This window comes from Serinus canaria, chromosome 3 (genome assembly GCF_022539315.1).
Source record: "Serinus canaria isolate serCan28SL12 chromosome 3, serCan2020, whole genome shotgun sequence".
In the NCBI taxonomy this organism is placed as follows: Eukaryota; Metazoa; Chordata; class Aves; order Passeriformes; family Fringillidae; genus Serinus; species Serinus canaria.
Window position 1 is genome coordinate 95265489 of NC_066316.1, and position 19831 is coordinate 95285319.

The 19831-nt window shown below is 37.9% G+C and overlaps 1 protein-coding gene across 1 annotated transcript in view; it reads right to left on the reverse strand.

Annotated features, from left to right (window-relative positions):
• Positions 1-6970: 6970 nt before the first annotated feature.
• Positions 6971-19831, reverse strand: part of EIPR1 (EARP complex and GARP complex interacting protein 1) — a 75406-nt gene continuing 62545 nt past the window's right edge. The window contains exons 8-9 of the mRNA XM_009094908.4: positions 19373-19540; positions 6971-9268 (exon numbers count right to left, since the gene is read on the reverse strand). Coding sequence (XP_009093156.1) covers positions 9094-9268; positions 19373-19540 — 343 coding nt within the window. The 3' untranslated portion in view covers positions 6971-9093. The remainder of the gene's footprint in view (positions 9269-19372; positions 19541-19831) is intronic.

Sequence of the window (19831 nt, forward strand, 5' to 3'; positions counted from 1 at the left end):
GGTCTAAAATCCTAATGGGACAAATGGAGCTGGAAGATGGCCACTCTACAACTCTGTTCCAAACAACAGAAAGGACATCTTCCTAGCCATGAAAATTCACTTCAGATATATTCCAGACATAAAACCCAGACTATTGCTAGACCCAGCAGCCTGTTAGATTTTTGCCTGAGACAGGCACAAACTACTGCCTTTTCCCACATACCTTGCCCTGCTTACAGCTCTCAGATTATCAATACCTTTTCCATGACAACAACACTTGTCTGCAATACGCTTCACCCATTCCCTTGCTCTGCTTGCTAGGCTTGCCCATTCTCTGCTGACCTCAGCCAGTCATCACAACACTGCTCACCTTCTGGTTTTACAGCACCCTTTATATTCAATATTCTTCCTAGGACAATCCACCTAAATTGCCTTTTTTTTCACCTATGCAGGAAAGCTACAAGAGACAAATAATAAACTTGTAGGGACAAATTTATTTTTAAAAGTTTCATAGAGCACTTTTCAGGGATGCATGAGTGCTCTCTTTGCTCTAAGGATAAAATTGATGCTCATCACTACTCCAGAAAAAGTGAAAACATTCCATAAAAAGGCAAGTAATTTTTTAAAAACAAGTGGTAAGAACAACACCCTCTCAACTGAATAGAAAGGTTAGGTTTTCAAACACTAAGTAGTAAAACGCTCACTACCCTTTCCAGCAGAAATTATCCCACAATAAATAAATAAACCAGACCTGACTCAGCCAATGTCATGGGCAATACCAGAAGAGCCCTAGGTACTCACTCTTTAGTTCTGACAGGTCTTAAGTCAGGTCATAAGTCTGTCATACAGGCCTGGTTGCAGAATTAAGTTGCTCTTATTCCAGGTCCAAGAATGTCTTTCAAGGATTCATAGGAATCCTTGAAATGAAAACTCCCTATCCAAAACTGCACCCTCCTGTGGTTATCAGACAAAATAAATTGAGCACAGCTGACTGAAATTATTCTGATTCAATTATTTCAACTAACCATATTTATCAGCCTCCTAAACTCATAAATCATAACAATCTCTGTTGGGAAATTCAAAATTGATGTGGCCCCGCCTGACTCAGAGAAGGCGGCAGGCATCTGACAGCCTTGAGGAGCAGCCTTGTGTGAGTTGATTGAAATTTCCAGCAGTATTAATCTTAATAACCTCAGGTAGCTTCCTCCCCACAGCCTATGTCTTTCTGTGCAAGCAGCGAGGGAGGGAGCACTGCAGCAATTACTCCCTAGTTCTCTCCAGCTGACTCTGTTTTCTGATGAATATGAACATGTCAGTCATGCTCAGCCTTCATCCCTTCTCAGCCCTCAGCAATGACCAGTCCAAAACCTGCAGAATTTGTAGAACATGGAAATAGAAACCAACTACCTCTCAATAAAGCAGCGTGAAGACTCAAAGCCAAAAGCTTTTTCCTCTGCTTTACAAGAAGTGCCTGTGAACTGCAACAGAAAAAATGTTAAGCATTTTTCTTAATCATTCACAAAATAGATTGAAGATATTCAAATTGTATTAATGCTGAAAATAGATGATTAAAACACAGATCAGAAATATGCATCCATCTAGGAAACTGAGTTCAAGTAACCATCCCTCACATATGACAGGGTGGTCAGGTGTTGTTGAAGTTGACTGGTGTTTGCTTTGTGATGGATTAAACAGCTTCCATTGTGATGAAGCTTTCATTTGTGCCTTCCTTCCCTCCCCAACAGACTTCCCAATATCATTACGCACCAGATTTCTTCCACTTCACCCAAATTGACTTCTAGGGGAAAAAAAAGGCCAAAAAAAAAGGCAAAAAAAAAAAAAAAGGCGCAACATCGAAGCATCTATGGCTCCATCCATCCACCTATCAGCTGCTATTGGCAGACATGCATGCACCCAAGCCTAACTCTTTCATACTTGAAAATAAATGTGTTATGCAGTTACTCTCATGATGATAAAGACAGATTCTTAAGAAGATGCTTTCCTGTTTGTGCATATCATTATCCTGAGTTGCATAATCCTTTGTTTGGATGCAGCTTTAGATAGGCAACCTCTCAAAATATTATATGTGTGTATTGAGACATGGCTGGAAGTCCTCAAGTGCTTTACCCCACAGACTGCATGCTGGAAAACAGATCATTGGTATTCACAACCTTTGCAAAGTCAAGTTCCAGGCATTCTCCCCACCCACTACTTTCCAGGCAGAGTCAAAACCTGTTAATTCCTTGCCTTAGCAGAAACTCTTTCAAATGATGAAAAACTAACACTTGCAGGTTTTTTTTCCCTTCAAGTGTGTTTGAAGACAAGTTCAATTTACCATTATATACTATGTTCCACCCATCCTCCTTGGAAAACAGAGTGGTGTAAGGGAAATCCTATAAACTGTTGGGTTAGAATTCTGCCTCTTTGTAACAAAATGCATAATCCCCACTTTGTTGCATGAATGTGATCTCTTAAGTTCTGATATTTGCCAGTATTTTGACTGGTATTTATAAGAAAAACCTCTCCATTAAAAACAAACAAATGAAACATTCATAATTTGGCAAAAATTTCCTCACTTTGAAACACATTTCCTTATCCAGCTCTGGGCACTGCTGTTCCATAAAGCTCAAATAATACCATTTCTGCTATTTGCCAGTCTTTCTCGCCTTTTAAGGCCTCTGCAAATGTTTAGAAGCTGGCAGTGGCTCAGTGAATTTGTCTGCCAAGTCTTTTGCCACCCCAGGATTCAGCTCACCTAGGCTTGCAGATCACTAAGTATGTGGTATCTTTGGGTTTCCCAAGGTCTTCCACATTCTCTTCAATTCATTCTGTTTAGGAGCTTTTCCACAGTCCCTCCTGCCAAAATCCTGAACTCAGCATGGCATCAGAAAAAATGGACAATTTGCTGAGAAAGTACATTAGAGGGTCTTCCCTGCTCAGCCCAGCTGTCTGGCAGCTGTGCTTTAACTCCAGGGCAATGGCAACCATTTGCCAGGCATCTTCACACTGGGTGCCTGACTCCTGGATTTAGTAAGTCTCATTCATCTCCTTCTCCCCAAAGCTATCTTCTGTGCTGGAGCACTAAGACTCCCTTATGAAGTTGAAGCAGCCATAGCACCAAAAACATCAAACAAGTTTTCTCAAGATTAGCTCAGAATTCTTTTGCTGTAAAGTTATTATGGAAGGAAGAGTGGGCCTCAGATACTTTATTAATCATATCTAATATCTGACTACGACACTCTCTTGAAGTCATAAACAGGGGAGTAAAGTGTCTGTCATAAACAAGTATTTCTGCAGATTTAACTAGTGTGACTCAAGATTAACAGCCCACTTGAAATTTTCTTCCTGGTGGCTTGGGTTAATTGCCCCATCTGATAACTTCACACCAACAGGGAAGGAATAATGAACAGCTAAAAATCCTAAAGCCCTAGAATGTATATGCTTCAACTAATAACTTATGGATTAATAAGTAACCTACATGAACCATCTTCAATATCAGAACTAAGATGCTGCAACATAAATGGCAACTCTCTAACACTTAAATCAGTTAACACAGGAAGATTAGCATGGTAGAAATTTAAGAACTTTTAATAGCATGGCCAAAAAAAGCAGATAATATCATTGGGTTTTTTTAATCCTTACCCCTATATCCTTTTCTTCACTTACTGCCAATTTCTTTCATCTTTCCCATTTCTCTTTTCCAAGTGATCCAAATTTCCCTGATCTTGTCCTTTTCAATTCACTTTACATTCTGTATTTGTCAGTCTTGCTTTTTACTTTTTCTTCTCCTGTGTCTTTTACTCCAGATCTGTTCATGTCATTTTCTTCTCACTTGGCAAGATTCTCACTGACCAAAGTGGCAAGTGGAATGAGCAGAAGCAATGTGCAAATTGTTCAGGGAACTATCCATGGCTTCACACTTTGCAGCTCCGTTTATGGGAAGGCCAGGCTTCCTGGAAAACTGATTTGCTGTTTTCTCTCAATCACTTCACATGCTATTCTAGAAATCATAGGCCTTCTGCAGCTTCAGAACAGCATTCATATCTCAGGCACCACAAGCCAATTTTAAACACTTTCTTCATATCCTCTAGAAAAAGTATCCTGGACATTCTCTGTGAAGCCAAATGGAAGCTCTACAGCACTTCAAACTTGTATCCAAATGCTGATCTTAATGATGAATACCTACTACTTTTCACTGCTCCAGTTAAATCAAAGGCATATAAGACACCATGTGGTGCCTTACTGTGTCAGACTAGTCAGACAACACTGCTGAAGTCCATCTCACATCAGCTGCAGAACTTCAGTCTCAAATATTGCCAGAGAGATCAGGCTGAAAGATTACGAAATTCCAAATGCAGAACTAATGCTTTCTGCTCTCTGCTGGAAAACTTCTGGAAGCTTATTTCTTTACAAAGCACTGTTTTAAACTACTTTAAGTGTTGCACATAATCCAGATCATATGGCTTCCTCTTTCCACTCAACTTCAAGGTCCAAGGTAAGGACTATGGGCCTAGAGCAAACACCCAGAGTACCTAAGCTATGCAATGCTCTTCATTCATTCTGATGTTGACAAGTTATTCATTAACGTCATCATCTTCGGGATAGATCAAGGTAATTTTAGCACTAACACCACAGGAAAAGTCCAGGTCAGTACTGAGTACTATGGTTTGGTGGTGGATTGGGTTTTCTGGTTTTTTTCCTTATAATTAAGTTAGCACCATTTTAGTTCAAGTTAAAGAGATTGTTATTTCAAGCTTCTCATTAAATGGCCAAGATTTATATTGACTTTGATCAGTTTCAGTTAAAGCATGCTAAAAACCTTTATAAAATATTATAAATTCATTTCTTCTTCAATAATTCACTTTCTGTGGAGTAAAAATACCACATATCAAGCAGTTTTGTAACTCCATACCAGAGACATATTAATATAGAATTGAAAAAGATTTTCAGGACCAAACCTAGAAAACAACTTTTTAGACAACAAGACTGACATTTTTAAGAAATACTGTAACTCACTTTTTCAAAATCAAGACCTACTGAATTTTCTTACCTAGACACAATCTACAAAGAAAGAAAAATAATTTAAGAGGTGTTTAAAAACAGAGTAATTTTGTGCTTACCAGTGGTGCTAGATGACTGTATAAACAGAATTCTCTGAGACACTGAAAGCAACTCAGAGCTGTGAGATGAGTCAGACCATGACCTGAACTTCCAAAGCAGCGATGGGCTCCTTGCTGTACAAAAATCTTCTTGCCTTCGCCATTTTTGCCAAGGAGTATTTTGCAACAATATTGTTTCCAAAACACAATACTAGGATTCTGTAAGAAATTCACCTGAGACATGAGAGTTTTCTGAAATCCCTTATAACACAACTCACAAAAAAAGTAAATATACAGAAAGAAATATGCAAAGAAACACACAGGAGCAATGTGCTGTCTTAGCTCTAGACACAGAACTTTAGAGACTAAGTTATTATTTTTAATTTCCATTTTCTACCTTTTCTGGTGAATAGCACATGTCCAGGAAGTTAATTTAAGACTGGACAACCACATAGGGATTCTCTGCCAGTACTCTTTGTTGTGTCCACCAGCTGGTGGTTCAAAAGGATTTTTCTAAGCCAGGGATGCTGACATTATATTTGGCAACCTTTATTTGCTTCATCTTTCAAGTACTCTTTCAGTTACTTCTAAGTAATTTAAACTTTACCATTAATGAGATTTTTTTTCTTTGTGCAGGTTTTTTTTTTTTTTTTTTAATTGGGGAAAGGGTTGTTAAAGGCAAGTGCCATAGCTCACCTTCATGCCTGTGAAGGCCACTTTATTTCATATGCTTTGAGCCACCATATGCAGATTATATTCAATAACCTCTAGTTCTGGTATCAGGAGAGACAGTGAACAGTCATTCCCTATTCATCCTCTCCCTCTGCCACTTTTGATTTTATAGACTTTTATCATTCTGTCTCAACCATCTGCCTTTCAGTCTATTTAGTTATCCTCATACAGGTGTTGCATGCTATTCTTCATTCCTGTCACTCCATCTAAAATCTTTCCATTTTACTGCATTAGACTGAAGATGGAAAAAATCACAGCTACACACAGGATTCCAAATGCACATACACCAGGGATTTATGAATATATATTATTTTGGGGGATTAACAATGCTTTATTTTCGTTACTTGCTTGCTAGTAATTCCCAACATTTTAATTAAAATTTTTACCTCTATTAAGTTGATGTTTTTGAAGATCTATAAAACCCTCAAGATCTTACTTCCAAGCAATAGCCCTATTGGAGGTCCACAGTATGCAAAATAACTGTTAATATTAGTTACTTAAAATTTCCTGCACTGAAGTTCATCTGCCATTTTATCTGCCATTTTATCATCCATGAGATAAGGCCATTTCATAATTCTTTAGTCATCTTTACTTCTCCGAACAGTCTCTGAAAACTGCCATATTTTTCTGCAGCCCTTTTTCCAAAAGTTCATGAGCATACTGTGAAGCACATGCCTTGGCACAGACCTTGTGGACTTTCCTGGTAATTTATTTTTAGCCACAAAATGTGATGATTTATTCCTTCTTCCTAGTTCCTTTTAATCAGTTATTTAACCATCTTAGGACCCTTCCTTTCATTCTACAGCAGTTTGCTTGCTCCAACAGCCTGGGATGAAACCATGTCAAAAGCCTTCCCTTTCAGAAGGTCATTTCCATATTGCTGCCAGTGCTGTACACATAGCCCAGATCCTGCTTTACAGACAGCTGAAAATGATTAAAAACTGACCCTTCCCACTCTCCTGATTCTACTGTAATGCATTTTCATTCAAATTGGACCTGCTAGTCCCTTCCTTTCCAGTGTTCATCCATTCTTTTCTTCCCTATTGAGTGATACACACATTTAACAAGACTAAACCAAAAGTTTCTTGATATTATTTGTTTACAGAGCTTTCCAGTTCATGTAAGCTTATAATATTAAAGGAAATACAGCCACATAGAAATCAGCCTGAAATCTATCCTGCATTTATTACATGTTAAAAATCAAGTCAAATCCCACACAATGTTAGGCAATTTCCCCGTCACCTTCGCACTGCCAGCCATATACACCGCCAGACAAAGTTTCATTAGACCTTTATTGCTAATGTGAAGAAAGTTTGAAGGAGTTCTGCTGCATACCAAAAATATACTGCAGAGGTTTTTTCTTTTTTTTTTTTTCAGAGGGGTGAGTGGGGAGGGTGGCCCACAGGTGGGACAGACACGATACCCAACAAGATTTTGTGTCTGATGAAAAGCTCCACATAAAAAGCAGCAGCCCAGCCAAGGATTTTGATGTTCAGACAACTGAAGTACTACTGATTTGGAAATATAGTTCTTCTTACAGTATACAGGTGAATAGCTCATGCCTAATTACAGTTTGAAATGATTTGAAACACCACAAGTTTAAAATATAAACGCAGAAAATGAGATAATCAGAATTTCCAATGAAGCATTCATTCTGAAGCAGATAGGTAATACCATTAACACAAATGCAAACAATAGTACAGGTGATTTAACTGGATTACTTCACTCCTATGAATTTTTCCAAATAAGCTCCTTAAGAAAGTCAGAAATGGAATTCAACTGTCATCTTTTCTGGATGTTTTGGCCTATAGCAGTCAGTCATGCTCTCCAAACGCCATCTCACTGAAGCAGCTGTGTGGACACAACAAATCACATTTGGACGTTTCGATCCAAGAGTGGGGAAGGACAAGCAGAGGTGAGCAGCACGCTGTCCCTCACCACTAACACCAACAGTTGCCATAGCAACAGGAGGGCTCGCTGGAAGAGGTTGGTATTGATCTTTCCATCACATGTTCATTGCCATTTCTTCAGAGTAGTATTACACAATGCTACCACAACCAACACTGTCACACATACCCAAGTTCTGAAGCTAAAGGAAAATAATAGTGTTGAAAAGGCAGCAGGGAATAATTAATATTACAGTTAGCCTGGGTACACAAAGAGCAAGCAGCAAATCTTCATCTTAGTGCAAGCTCTGCCAGGGGAAGACAGGATGTCAATATGTACAGGAATGTTTCACCGTGCCTTCCACCTACATTTGAAATTTCCTGCATATTTTCCTACAGCGCAGCATCTGCCTGTTCTCAGCATTTGTAACAACACAGTAACCCATGTCGAGGTCACCTATTGCAAAAAGTAGGATATAGCAAAGGATATTTTGTGCTTAGTTGCAAGCCTTTTACATCATGCCAGCATACTGGAGATTGGCATGGATCCAGAAGGGTAAGAAAGTCTAAGCAGACAAATATTAGAGGAGATTTTTTGGGTCAACAGTAGCATAGCTCCAGAGTCCCTCACAGCACAACTTGACCTATAAATATGGGATAACACACATACTCACATTATGTGAGTATATCAGAGATTTTGGCAAAGACTAATATTGTTTCCAGTAACAATACATAGCTGAGAACTGCATTTAGTTTGCAATTTGCAGGATGTTAGTTTGTTGCTATTACCATAAAGCTCAAATGAAAAATATATTTTGAAGGTTTCACTTTCACAAAAAACATTCCTTCTTAAGACATGCAAAAATGGGAGAAAAAGTGTTTAAAATGTTAGATGGTATTAAGAAAGCCTTTAAAGACCACTCCCACTACTGTATCTAGAGCCAGAACAGTTAGCAGAACATGGCCCTAGCTACAAGCAGAAGGCTGTTTATACCAGAAATGTAGAATATTATTCTTGAAAACAAGTAGATCACATCTGCTACATGAACCCTACACTGTCCCAATTTTGTATCAGCATAATAACACTTCTGTAATTCCTTATATTTGCATAAAGCTGATGTAATAAAGCAAAAGTATGGAATGTACCCATTATCACCTGAAACTTTAGAGTTCACAAAGTGATTAGCCCCTCAATCATCTAGGTAGCACAGCCTTCAGAAAATGCATCATAGTTCCTCAAGGCAAATACAAAAGAAAAAATTACAAGTCTACATCAGCATAGATATTCCTAACAAAACTATAACTTTTTTACTTAAAAAAAACAGATCCTGAAAAAAAACCTTTAACAATACCTACCAGTTGTGTACATCAAGTTAACAACTCCAGAATAACTCAAATTATAACAGTATATGATATTTAAGGGCTCTCGGCACCCTGTTAATAACCAGTCTCCCATCATAACTTAAAGATGCAAATAGCCATGGGTCTGCTGAGGACCATTCAACTGCATATACACTATCTTCATGTTCTTCATAGGTAGCTATTACACTGTCCTGAAGGGGCTCTTTAATCCTAAAATTGAAAACAAACACACAAAAAAATTAGTAAGGATTTGTGAACACATTTGATTTTAAAGGCCATATTAAGGGTCACTAACATCTAGATAGATAAAATTTAAAGTATAAGAATGTAGTAGTAGGTTCTAAGGGAATTTTTTACACCTTATGTTTGCATGTACTTATGTTTCACATGACGGCGAAGTCAAGTCAGTGCAAAAGACCCCCTTTACAGGGACACAGTAACTCTCACTCTAAATTTCAGTGCATTTCCTGTCTCTCAGAACCTACACTGAGCATCTCTCACTCTCTAAAGCAAGTTAAAGTACGTGGCATGATCTAAGTGCACAACTTTTCACAAACATCTTTTCTCTCATCATGTAACACCCCATCTTCTCCCCCTTCATTGTTAAATGAATTCTTAAAATAATACACAGTCTTAGAGATACATAGATGGGTAAGTTGCAGTCCCTAACATCAGTCTCTCCTGTGTTGCCATACTGGACCCACGCTCTTCAGAATTATGGAAGGCAATGGAACTACCACTCTGAATTTTATCTCCCATTGCTAGAGTTACATCAGCACCAGATTCTCATCCACTATTGTATACCCCACCTCTCACTGCAACAGCCAAGCTCCTGGTCACCTACATCATAGGAGAGACACAGATTGCCTTCTGCTTTGTAAATATTCAAGAGATTTAGGAAATTCTGAAGTCCAAACCAAGTACTCAAAACTCATTGTACTCTACTAACTGAGCACAATCCTTCCTTCCTCCATTCCCAAGGCCAGTCTCTCCTCTCAAAGCACCACTACAGCACATTATTCTGTAGCTACAGGGTAGGGGAGTTTTCAGAGGATGACCTTAGAGCTCCCTTGAGCCACAGATAATTGTCTCTGTCTGACAAGAATCAGTCAGCCCTTCAGAGTCATCTCTCTGCCTCCTAGAAACAGCCTTGCAGTACAGCTGCAACCCTCTTCATGGAAAGCAAAGCCAAAGAGCCTTGTGAATGCCACTCAATCATTTAAACAGATGCTGCTACTACAGAAATGAAGTGCTGTTATTGGCTGCCTGTGCCCTTTCCTGCTGCTCTCTGAAAGCATGCAGTTCTGCAATAACAAAGCCTGGATGGAGCACAGTAGGATCTTCTGCAGGGTATTGCTGCCCCACCTAGCCATCTGAGAATCTAACACTGCAATTAAAATTCAATTGAGTTTAATGAAGAAACCAAAAGCAGACTCATACTGCAGAATAGCTTCAGACATATATTTTCAAGGATTTTTACCATTTGCTTGTGTTACATTAAAGGTCAACTAACCAATACAGGTCACAGCACAACCAACACCCAGTCCCTGGTTAATTGCAGTTAATTGTTTTGCAGTTCTCCTAAATATAAACTTGATACAAACTTACTAAGAGCAGAGAGCTAACGAACACACACAGACACTTCATCTCCTGCAAGGCGCTTTTCTAACTTCCTGCTAACTGACGTGCCTGGTTAAGTGAAAGTTGGTCATGTCCCCAGACAGCAATGTGCTTCATGAAGTGCTCACCCACTTACCCACAACTCCATTATTCTGAAGGTTTCAGATGTCTCTCTGGATAAGCAGGGGAGTAATGCACACTGCACACGGCTGTCAGGGGACACGACCGACTTTCAGCTAACCAGGAATCTCAGTTAACCGAAGGCTGGATAAACAAGGACAAATAAGCTTCTAGATTACACTATTTTCTGTATGCTCACAGTTGTTTCAGTGTTTCATTTAAATAATACAGCTCATCTAAATTAATTTAGAGGAGTCATAAGGGGAATGAGTGTTCAGGAAACAAGCCTGTAGATGAATTTCTGCTTGGCATTTCCATTTATAACTACAGTTTTTAACTGGGTTTTGTTGTCTATACACTGAATTTCCTCTTAGGTATAAAAGTAGATTTTGCGCCTTCCCAGAAAAAGAAAGCATACTATTCCAACACGGTTCTTCAGGCCAATGGCACAGCCTTGAAACAATTACTGAGAATCAGAAAATCCTCATGGAAGTGATCACTTGGTGTAAAAGAGCTAGATACTATACAAGACAATCAGGATGGGAAATAATCATCTCAAAACGACATGTGTCTCAGGAGCAATACAGAAGATCCAAAAGAAACTGTCCATGAGCATCCTTTACAATCACAGTGAATGAAAATAGATTAGGCTTTAAATTATGCAATGGGTAATGAGCCCAGAAGGACTCTGCTAGTGGAATAAAAAGGAGAATTCATTTCATGTATGTGAAAGACTCTTCTAAAACATTAAAAGGAGCTGACTTGTTTGTGATGAATTTTTTCCTCACAACAGGAATCTCTTAGAGGCAGACTACCTTACCTGATGCTATGATTTCTGAGAAAACACCTCAGATTTCTCTGCATTTCAGCTATGTTTACTTTTCTTTGTAATCCAAGAATAGGCTGAGGACACTATTTTTGAATTTATACCAATCTAGGGTACTTAGAATTGTTCTGTTCCTGAGTCACACAACAATTTATGCACCCCAAATAAAATTTTACACATCTTTTACATATTTATTTATTAAAGAATCATCGCAGATTAACAAGAAGAATAGCTGTACTGAACTGGATATGAAATAAACTTTATTCTACGCTACTTTAATAAAATTCACATGGTTGCCAGAACACAGAGGTACCTGTTTTTACTTAAAAGCTGCAGGTTATAAAAACAGCTGTGTGTAGCTACATATACAGCACGCATGTGTGTACAAAACAGCTATGTATAGCATGGATAGCTATACTATATAGCTAGTTCAGTGTTCCACAGATGTAGGTGCTTGAGCTACTGATCCCATCATTGAGAGATGGTGCTGTGCAAGGCCAGCAGTTGGACTCAATGAGCATTGTGGGTCCCTTCCAACTTGGCTCATTCTGTGATTCTGTTACTGTATTTGATAGCGTACTTGGTAATCCCTTGTTATGTCTGGCATGCTTAGTGAACTATTTTCTTCCTTGCCACAGATCTTCTTGACCCTTAAAATGCTTCTTTAGTTTCTTACTTTCCTATCTGATTTGAAGATTTTATTCTGACCAGACTAAAATACCTTTTCTTCTATACGTTCTTGCACTGCATCAACTGACAATGCACCACATTCCTTTCGCCACCAAGAAATCGTAGTATGAAATGTGCAGTCTCTGCCTACCTCATGCATAAATTTCAAACCTGTGCCACACAGAGCTGAAAATGGACTGTGTTTTCTCTGTAGTCTTATTCAAGCAGCATGACCCCAACCTGCTTCTATGAAAGGAGAGAAGCTTTTATTTTACTAGATAACTTTGAGGTTAATTGTGTTTCAGATTCAAGAAAGAAGTTTGTTCAGCCTTGGATAACTGTTTTCATGTAGAAGGCTGTTATTTCCAATTACTTTTCATGGTAACAACCACTTAAGTTTGCAGTGCTTGCAATTCTGTTTTGTCACCACAGTGTTCAATAAAATATGGTTTTCAGTCAGGAAAAATCATTAATTCCTTATCACAGTCAAAATTAAATCCTCTTTAATCTAAAAATCACTATGAAATAGAAATGAATCAATAGAGTAGCAGCATAAACTACAGCATCCAAAAATGAATCCTGAAAAGCATAACACTGGATTCTGGGTTAAGCCCATGGATGCACTTTCCTTTTGACTTCAAGAGAAAATTGTTTCTGGTAAGATTAGACAACATACTTGCCTTTTCACTCACTTTAAAAAGCCCAAATTCAAGCATATTTATTCTTGAACACATTTTTTTATAGATAATAATTGGCCATTCATACTATTCCAAACATCCTATTTTTTTTTTTAATTCAAAAAAGAGCTGTCTGAACTGCTTCCCCAGGAAAACAGGAAAAGCATATTTTTATATAACAAGTTTCATAGAGGCCCTAATATGAAAAACAAATTAAGGAAGGTATACTTGCTGATGAGGGTTAACGAAAGAAATACTACAGGAAAACCAGAAGTTTTTAAAGAAAACAGTCTTGGAACTGAAAAGTGCTGCTGCACTACATTTTGCCCAGCTTCTTACACATCCAACAAAGCAGTCCTGAATCCTGGCACTCCCCAAAAGAGAAACTATTTAACCTGTTTTAATTAATTAGGTCTCTTGGTTGATTCCATAGCATAATCCTGTGACTTCTAGGTTTCTCCAAGACATTAGTATCAAAAGAAAAATAACATCAAATTTAACACTGCTGACAGCTGTGTGAAAATATCCTGAAAGCCTGCCTCAGCATGTTTGGCAAATACTTTTCCAAAGATCAACGCTGACAAATCTCTCTCCTGAAGTCACAGATGCCAATAGAAAGGTGCTACGTTAGACTGCACAGTTCATATGTAATATTGTGAAACCTGATTATTTATTATTCAAAAATCTCTAAACCACATTTCTATCATGAAAAGTAGATATCAACAACTTCTTTAGATAGAACTTTGAGGAAAGTCTCTTTCTACAGAGAGGGCAGCCACCATTTTCTCTCTGGTCCGTTCCAAGAGCTGAAGATGTTTCTACACATAACACCTCATTAAAAACTTCACAATCTCAAGTGAGATACTCTGTAAAGGAAAAACTAATCCTTTACATCTCTCAGCATTAAATATAAAATATTGAGAAATGCTTGTGTTAGATCTTCTGTTTGTATTTAAGGACACTATGGCTAACATCTATGACAAAAAAGATGGAAACATAAGCCTTCAGGAAAAAACACTAAAACTGTATTTTCTGATAGGAATTTCTGGTACAATCTTCAAAGGATAACAAAGGTTATCATTATTTTAGAACATATAATAAAAAATGTAACATAAGGGAAGAAGGCAGCATCCTGACCTTAGTAATCAGTTCTGCCAGTGAAAACAGCAAACATCTTAAGGCTGTAAGCCCCATAGAAAACTGAGGGAACTGGTAGTTTAAACTGCAAAATTAAGGTTTTAGGATAGCTTCCTTTCCAGGCCTGATGTATAAACTCCAAATGTTATTGACTGTATAAATATTTTCATTGTTATGGATACAGATATTTTTTCTCTTAAAGAGCAAGTCCTCCATTACCAGTTGAGCCTTGTCACAAACTTCTGGCTACAAGTGTCATGAAGAATAAAAACACTGCTGTAGATGCAGCGTGTACCTTGCTGCTGGTGCTCCTATGACTCCAAATATTCTTCTCATGCTGTTTATCACCAGCATACCAAACAGAGACCTACACTCTTCATAATTTAAACCTATAAGCCAAACAAACATATTGGAGTAATTGAAGAAAAGGAATTCTGATTGGCAAGTAAAGATGGCCACACTAAACTGCAAGAACCTAGTAGCTTTCTTTTAGTCTTAGAGCAATGTAGAATTAAAGTGACTATCAGAATAATTTAATGCAGTAACACATAGACTAACTCACTAACATCAGGATTTTGGATGACCAAAGACAAAAGGAAGGATATAAGACACTTGATACCTGCCTTAGGAGGAAGACAGTTCCCAGTGCTATCCTAATATCTTACAGGGAGCTAACAGTCACCTTCAGGAGATTTAGGACTAGCTAGTTCAGTGTTGCAGGGAGAAAGTTCTTGCAACAACAGAGTGCAAAGCCACTGAAGAAGGAGGCCAATGAGAAGCCTGACAAGCAATTGCACAGACGTGGAATGATCCCATGTTTTGAAAGTTTTGTTCAAACTTAGGCATTGAAAATCATTCCTCATGTGATAAATATCCAGGCACATTAGCTTTGTGTTGAGGATGAAACCAAAATGAATCCAAGTACTCACCCTCATCTGCTCTATCTTCATTTATTTTGTTTTTCTACGCTTTTTTCTACCTCTGGATCAAGGTGCTAGAAACTGAACTAGTACAGCACTTCATCCTCAGTTGCGGTTTTTTTTCCCCATATTTGAACTGTGCTTTATATAATCCAGACTGGGGACTTGACCAGAATATAGCATAGCTGTCCTTTGGCCACATGCCTATAGCTCTTCTCTGTGGACAGCTCCAGCCTCTTCTTAGACTACCTGTTTTCAACAGTGGCTTTTTGCTTCCCATGCAGAAAGCACTGAAGCCTTTCTTAATTCAGTGCAAAAAAAACAAACACAGTTGGCATGTTTCTCCCAGACAAATTTCACAAAAAACCATGCAAGCACAGCTGGCACATTTAAGAATAAACAAAAACACAGTTAGTGAGAGCAGATGAACTCAAGAATATTGCTGATAGCAAAGCATAGTGGAAGAATCAGAGATCCCCAAAGATTATTCAGAAGGCAGTAAATGTCCCTGAACTACAAACAGTCAGGGGCTAGGAACATATCCAGGGGAAGTACATCTCCGTTTCCTATTTCTATCCTTTTTCCTCCTGACCACTATGAGACACATGATACTGGGTAGCAAGACCTTTGACATGGCACAGGGAAGCTGCCTGCTCTTACCTTTTTTGACTGATGAGAGAAACAGCAGCAGCAGTTAAACAGAAGGGAAAAGACAGACTTAGAGTCTGATCTAAACCAGCAGTTAAGAGGAACCAGTAGTCACTTGATTTCAGCAAGAGACAGATCTTCATGCAACAATATAACATTCTAGTTTTATTGCTTATTCAAGCATGTTCTGGTCTCTAAGATGGGAGCAGATAGGCCCAAGATGTCAACACAGACAAACACTGAAGGAAAAAAACACTAAGAAATTCTTATGAAGAATCTTCATAAAAAGATTCAAACTATCTTTTAGTTTGTCTACTCATTATGCAATGAACTTGAACTCTTTTCTTTTGAAAAAAATTATCTCCAAATAATTATTTTCAGTTGGGAACCTTAAAAACCAGGCAACTACAGCAGTAAATCTGGCAACAATTATTGAGTGGGTAGACTCATGCATAGCTCTAAACAGTTGAACAAGGAAGGGTTAAACTGACATACTATTTGTTTTTGTCTCCAACCAAGAAATAAAATAAAAATCAGGAAATTTACTCTAAAAGATGTTAAGAATTAACAAGTCTTAAAGATCTCAAGAAGGACTTTTAACTGCAATGTTTTCAAAATATGGGGAATTTACTAAGTAGAAAAAACAATAAACCTTTGAAAAGAAAACTGACACATACTCATCATTTTTATATTTATTCCAAGGAGGATTTTCACAAGTGATTGTGTTCAGGACAAATAAAATGCAGAAAGAGTCTTTTTCTTTCTTTCCACTTGATATTTTAACTTTCTGAGAGACATATGGTAGTCAGTCTGAAGGTGACTGGCCTGAGACACAAGCTGTACAAACAGACTCTTCCTGGTGTATTTCAAGATACACCTGAAAAAGATATTCTCTTTATCAGTATTTGTGTGCTGTTTAATAACAAATCAAATGTCCTCCAAAACAGGATAAATGAACCTTGTGAGACTACAACACTTTCTGGAAAGTCTAGAACATACCCAAGCCAAAAAAAAAAACAAAAACCAAACCCAAAACAAACCCAAAAAAAACAAAAGAAAAAAAAAACAAAACAGAAAAACCCAAAAAGCAAAATGAAACATAAAAAACCCCACAAAGAAGAAAACCCAAAAAAACCCAACAACTAAAAAACCAAGCACACCCCTCCCTCATTAAACCATAGAGTGAAAACCTGTTTTTTACAAAGGACAGTATGCATTGGAATGGTGTCACAGACTCTTCACAGAGGTCTCTAGGAGGGTATCAGAGCTGAAATATTTGGCACTAGTGGTTGACTAACAAGAAGTATTCCCAACAGCTGTTATGCCCTACTTCATTTGTGCACTCAGAACTAAACAGACATTCATTTGGCAACAGTTCAAGGCTGCAGCAGCTTGCAAACATCCTTCTGACTCAACTCATTACAAGGGGGCAGAAGAGGAAGCCTAAAACAAGCCTTTCACAGTACCAAGCAAAGGTTACAAAAGGTAATGTGCTTTCCCAGGTTTTATGAAAAACAGATAAGCAGTTGAAAAGCACATATTTAAAAAGCAAATGCAGAGTTGATACTCTTGCAGCCTCTGGGAACAGGCAAGGGCTCTACATCATTATTATACAAGTCAGTTGTGATGTGGTTTACATTCATTCCACAGCCATGGGAAAAGATGCATTATATTTGTTGTATTGCATCGGATGATCTTGGATTCAAAAATTCATACTCTAGAACAATTACCTGTGTTTTAATGAGGCAACCTACACAGTCAAAAATCCACAGAAGTCCAGAAGTACAGATAATCTACTGCACAATGTCTGTCAGAATGCTATTTACTTGTGGTATTTTTAATGAATTCCACCATATTAAAAAAAATGTGGTCTCTTTCTCATTTCCACTAATGCTATTTATTTTCCATCCAGAACAGAATAAATTGCAATCTCCAGCCAAAGATAAGGAACCAAAAGATGTCCCTGCCCATGGCAGGGGAATTGAAACTAGGTGATCTTTAAGATCCCTTCCAACACAAACCATTCTTTGATTTTATATTTAAACACTGTAACTCAGCTACATTCTAGAAAGAAAATATATACTGCTGATGTGAGCAAATTTTTAGGTATTTAATTTGATACTCCTTGATTTTTCAGGCACTTAAAATACATGGAGAAAATCTTCTAAAGAAATCCTGTACACCTAAAATAAACCATTTCTATATATGGAGTAACTTTCTTACTTAGTATTAAAAAATAATAGTTTCCAGGTATTAAAAAATAATAGTTTAAATCAAGCCAAAACACCAAAACTATTTGGAACAAAACTGCATATGTATTAATAAAATTAAGATTCAACAGCAACCTTAAAAATGCAACTAGAGAAGTAACCTAAACTTCATCTAGAATTTTAGCTGAAACATCTAGCAAACACAGCTGAATAACTAGGGGATCTTATTTGTAATTTCCTTATCACCTCTGACTATTCTTTATTTTAAAAGATCATGCAGGAGCTTCGTAGAGCTGTCCAGAAGAGCAATGGAGCTGGTGAAGGATCTAATGAGTAAGTCACACGAGAAGGGGTTGAGGGAGCGGTGGTTGTTTAGTCTGCAGGAGGCTCAGGGGTAGCCTTACTGCCCTCTGCAACTGGCTAAAAGGATATTGTAGCCAGCTGGGGGTCAGTCTCTTCTCCCATGCAACAAGTGACAGGAGAGGACACAGCCTCGAGCTATACCTGGGGAGGTTTAGGTTGGACATTTAGAGAAATTCCTTCACAGAAAGGGCAATTAGAAATTGGAATGGGCTGCCCAGAGAGGTGCTGGAATCACCATCCCTGGGGGTGTTCGAGGAAAGACTGAGGGTGGCAGTCATTGCCAGGGTCTAGTTGACACAATAATGTTCAGTCATAGGTTGGACTCCAATCTCAGAGATCTTTTCCAATCTAACTTATTCTGTGATTCTGTGATTCACTTTGTAAAGGAAGAGTTCACTGAAGATCACTATGAAAGCTAGTAACAAAATTAGAAAGCCTTGGCCAACCAGAACTTCCTATATACACATATATACAGTTAATTTACTAAAACCCAATCCCCACAAAATTCACAAGGAAAAGATTTGATTCCATACAAACCAAATGGATGGGTATACAACATTTGCCAATAGCATGCACTATTCTCTACCAAGATTGTTGAAACCAAGCTTCTGGTTCGCTTGATCTAGGTCTGATGAGTTACTGGGTTACAGAGCAGTCAGAGATATTAAATGCAAAATTTAAAAAAAAATGTGCTTATACTTCATTTCTTCTGCCCGTGCAGAAGCTCATCATTGGACTGGTAACATTTCCCAAGGGTCCTAACACTTACACATACAATACAAAAGCATATTTTCAAATTCTAACTTAACCCAGATTATTCTACATGCTTGACTTGAAACAGAGCTCCCTTAAAGTGAATCTTTTCACCAACCCAGTGGACTTTAGGACTGATCCTCAGCATCACCACTCTCTTCCTACCAGTGAATGTGGAGTGACCATGCCAATCAGATTTAAAGAGTGTATTCCACCCAAGACTGAATAAAGAACAAAGTGGGAACTCTAACTACTTACCTGAAAGGCCTGTATACAAAAATCCTAGTCAGCAAAAAAAAAAAACCCATGTAAACCATTACAATGAAATGACAAATTATATGCATCTACATAAAAATCAGGAAATTTCATACTTCTCTTCTTGATGCTGGTCCTCTTGGTCACTGAGTTCATCATCATCTACCATATGGCCAAATGGTTCAGAAGAAATTGATACCATATTAGACAGGATAACTCTGCTATCACTGCTTCCTGTAAGGATCAGCTGATCATGAGAATGATTGTATCTGACATTCCAGACCCTAAAAAAGTTTAAAGCAGACAGAATGAGACACTATTCATGGTAGGTAGTGCATCACTGTTAAACAATTTTTAAGAGCAGCACTAAAATTCATCTTTTCAATGTTTTAAATATGCATAGAAGTAACATGCCTCATTCCAAAGACGGCTTTTTTGCCATCTTCATTAGACTTTTAAGCTTCCATGTAATCTGTTTTCTATAAGGCGTCTTTAAAATTCAACAAGTAAATTTAAAAAAAAAAACAAAACAAAACAAATCACACTATTCAATTGTATCATTCCTTGAGGGTACA